Consider the following 3,789-nt stretch of genomic DNA (forward strand, 5'->3'; position numbering starts at 1 on the left):
TGGTTGAAGGTTTTTTCGATTATGGAAATTGAAACTGAAAGAGGTACCCAATCGAAAACGAGGTCATGGTGATGGTCGGCGGCGGATTGATATTATGTTCATGATCCACGACGACAACAGTGGCGAAGACAAAGACGACGACGTCGTTAATTTTTTTTTTTTAATCTTATTTACGTCGTTGATTGCCTGTCACATAGTAATATTACTAAATTATTGTCTAACACAATAATATTGAATTAATTACTTTGTTATATTGTGTTAACCAGTAAAAAAAAAAGTTAGTTTAACAAAAAAAAATAATCTTATTGTGCAACAAAATAATATTATTGAGTCGGGGATTATTCTTTTGGCTCAAAAAAGTAAAAAGAATATTATTGTGGAACACAATAACATTAATGTGTAAGCCAATCAATGGAATGAAAAAAAATCAGAAAACAATAAAAAGAAAAAAAAGTGAATGCAGTTGACGATTTAATGCGGCGATAGTCAAAATTGGTGAATTAGTAAAATTGAGATTAAATTGAGATTTAAATCATAAATTTGAAGTGTTTAAAAAAGTTAGGTGTGACTTTGATATATATGGTAGAATTTTACTTAGTAGCAATAAGTGTTGAATGGGTTGATTTATTTATATGGATTTTTTTGTAATTAAGTGGTTTGAGTTTCAATGTTAATCTTTGTTTTTTAATTCAAAAATATTAATGGTTTTCGAGTTTCTTTTATGGAGGGATTGAAAAAAAAAAAACCACGAACACTTAATTAAAATAGAGATATTTTACTTTTTTGTCTTGCAAATCTATCTATTTTATTCAAATTTATTTATTAATAAGGAAAACTCTTGCATATATGTCCATTTTACCCCTAATTCCTTAAAATTCCCGTGAACTCTAATTTCATTATTTAAACTCTAATTTAGCTCCAATTTCACCAATTAACTAATACTATAAGTTAATTAAAACTAAAAATATGCTGAATTACAAAAAATCCCATGAAGTATGGTGAAATTACAAAACAACCCTTTAGGTATTCATAATTACTGAAACGCATTGAGATTTGATGCCATCAAGTACAAACTATTGCCCAAACGTCAATAGACAATATCACAAGTTCAAATATTTTTTCACCAAGAAAAATCAAATAGATAGTAAAATACTAAAATCATTAAACAAGAGTTCAATTTGCAGGACTGAATTAAAAAAAAAAAAAAATTCTAATCACTGGCAACCGCCATGGGTAGAACTCCAAGCTGCCCCACATGCATAGCAGAATTGAGATCCACACCTATTTTCAGATTACATATCAATAAATTTAATTAGAACAAAATAATAATTAATGATATGCTAATTATTTTTTAATGATTTAATTTGTTTAGATATTTATTTAGTCCACCTAGCACTAAATCTATCAACTAAAATTCAAGAAAAATTAAATTCGAATCTAATTTTGAAGATAATCAAATTCATGATATAGATAATATATTTTTTAATTTATTATATTTTAATTAAAGTCTACATATTTTTACTTAATTAATTAGTATTATTTTTTTTTTCTCCGAACCCCGGCCCGCATTATTATTTTTCCAACATAAAAAATAATAATTAAAAAAAAAATCAAAATTTCAGAAATTGAAATGAAAAAAATCGACATTAAAAATAGAAAGATTGACCTGCAAGTCATGTGCAGGCATCCCTCCTTCCTCTCAACAAAGAATTTGCAGTTAGGGCATCTCTTCCACTTATTCTTCTTAGCAAGCTCATGCACCATTAGATCGTCGCTCCCTCTCTCGTTCAAACTCAGCTTCGAAAACTCCAAGCAATCGACTCCACAGTGCCACGTCACCCTACATTGCACGCAGAACAATCTATTGCAGAACGGGCACTCTGCTTCTCTCATGCACTCCACTTCCTTCTCGTCGCAGTCGTTCATTATCAAAGCCGAACAATTTTTGTACGGACAGTAAAACCTCTGCGAAGGCGGAATAATTACCGTTTCACATATAACGTGGTCCCACAAGCAAATGACTTCCTTAGGCACGACTCCGACGCACTTTTCGATTTCTAGAACGCCACCGCAGTCGAGGCCGGGGCATGTTATCGAAGGGGATTTTTCGTGGATTAGTTTTGTGGATATGTGTTTGGATATGCACTCCGTGCAGAAACGGTGGCTGATGCAGCTCTTATTATTATGATCGTGAAACGGGAACATTTGATTGTTGTGTTTATTTTCGGCGCATATTTCGCACGAGAAGTGGGAATATTTCGAGCCCATTTAATTTTCGTGCGATCTTCTTCTTCTTCTTCTTCTTCTTCTCTCTTTGTTGCATTTTTCGATTTGTTATGTATAGGGAGATTTGAGTATTTCAAAGGGCTTCATATATAATTCAGTGAACCTAATTGCATTTTGGATTTGAATTTGTAATTCAGTGAATGTAATTAATTATTATAGTGTAGAAAATAATATAATGTGGATATATGATTAGCAAGATTCATTATACAAATTATTCATTGTAGTGTAGAAAATGATATAAGAGTAATATTTAAACAATATTTTATTAAATAAAAGGTTTATGTGTTTGCCCTCTCTCATAAATATATCGTCATATATTAGATAGAATGTATCTAATTATGTTAATATATTAGTTATTTATTTTTGTATTAGCTCACTATGTCATTTTTAAAAATAAAATAAATGAAAAAAAAAAAGAAAAAGATGGGCCACTTTTCTAAATTTTGCTTAGTGAAATAGGCCTTTTGCCAGCTCCTTTGCCACTACACCCGTTGATAAATACCGGGTGGATCTCTGTTGTCACGCGTCCTTTTTTGTATTTTTTTAAAACCCCTACAAGATAATTCTAACGGGGGAATATATTCTAAAATACAAAAAAAAAAAAAAAAAAAAAATACATAGCAGCAAAAGACCTATACGGCATTACGACATTTATCACTGGGTATAGGGTTGAAGAAGTCTCGTTTGCCGCACTAGACCAATTAAAGTTACTAATTACCTTCATCTATTTAATTATCGGCATATTCACAATTTTAAATTAGATAATCTTTCACTTATTTAATCACTTTTAGCATCGAGTTTGTGATCAACACGCGATATCATCTGACTTAAACATCAGATCAGTGTAATTGCTTAGTGTGGTAAATAGTTTTGCAAGTGAGACGAACAATAGTTTCATACTTGCGTTTTCGATCAACTTTCCAACTCGACTTCCCGGATATTCATCTTGAGTGATCCCGCATCATTTATAGGAAAATATTTACTATTCTACTTATTATAGAAAACTCACATAACCCCATATTGAGATATAAATAATTTAAGTTGACTAGCTTAAAAAAATCTTCACATCTTTTTCGAAGAAATGGTCTCGACTATGCTGACGTCAGCCTTATGACATCATAACTTGTTGCGTACTACTAATATTTTTATCATTAAAAATTGCTCTAACTGTGAAGGACCACCAATCATTTTAAATAAATAATAATATTGCTAACCATATACAAATAATCATTGTCAACAATTTTTTTTACCCATTTGCATAAATAAAAAATTGTCGGAACATAAAGTTTCAATGACGAACAATGAATCTTTGATTTTTATACCTGTCCGACTTTCTTGACTGGTGTTTTGGATAAGGACTGTCATAATACCTACTCTAGAAAATATTTTACCCAGTGTACCGAAGCTCTGATCTTGAAATCGTAATATATTAATTTGTGTTTTCTATTCAAAAAAAATTGTCGGAACATAGAATATTAACTAATGAAACAAAGAAATTGGATA

General features: G+C 30.6%; 1 protein-coding gene across 1 annotated transcript; it reads right to left on the bottom strand.

Annotated features, from left to right (window-relative positions):
* Positions 1-1,214: 1,214 nt before the first annotated feature.
* On the bottom strand, positions 1,215-2,268 carry LOC105972220 (E3 ubiquitin-protein ligase RSL1). Its single transcript, XM_012997154.2, has 2 exons — positions 1,667-2,268; positions 1,215-1,281 (listed from the first exon to the last, which is right to left on the bottom strand). The coding sequence occupies exons 1-2, from the start codon at positions 2,266-2,268 to the stop codon at positions 1,215-1,217; spliced, it is 669 nt and encodes a 222-aa protein (XP_012852608.2).
* Between the last annotated feature and the right edge of the window lie 1,521 nt (positions 2,269-3,789).

Source organism: Erythranthe guttata, chromosome 4, assembly GCF_056151865.1.
Source record: "Erythranthe guttata isolate IM_541 chromosome 4, IM_541, whole genome shotgun sequence".
Lineage (NCBI taxonomy): Eukaryota > Viridiplantae > Streptophyta > Magnoliopsida > Lamiales > Phrymaceae > Erythranthe > Erythranthe guttata.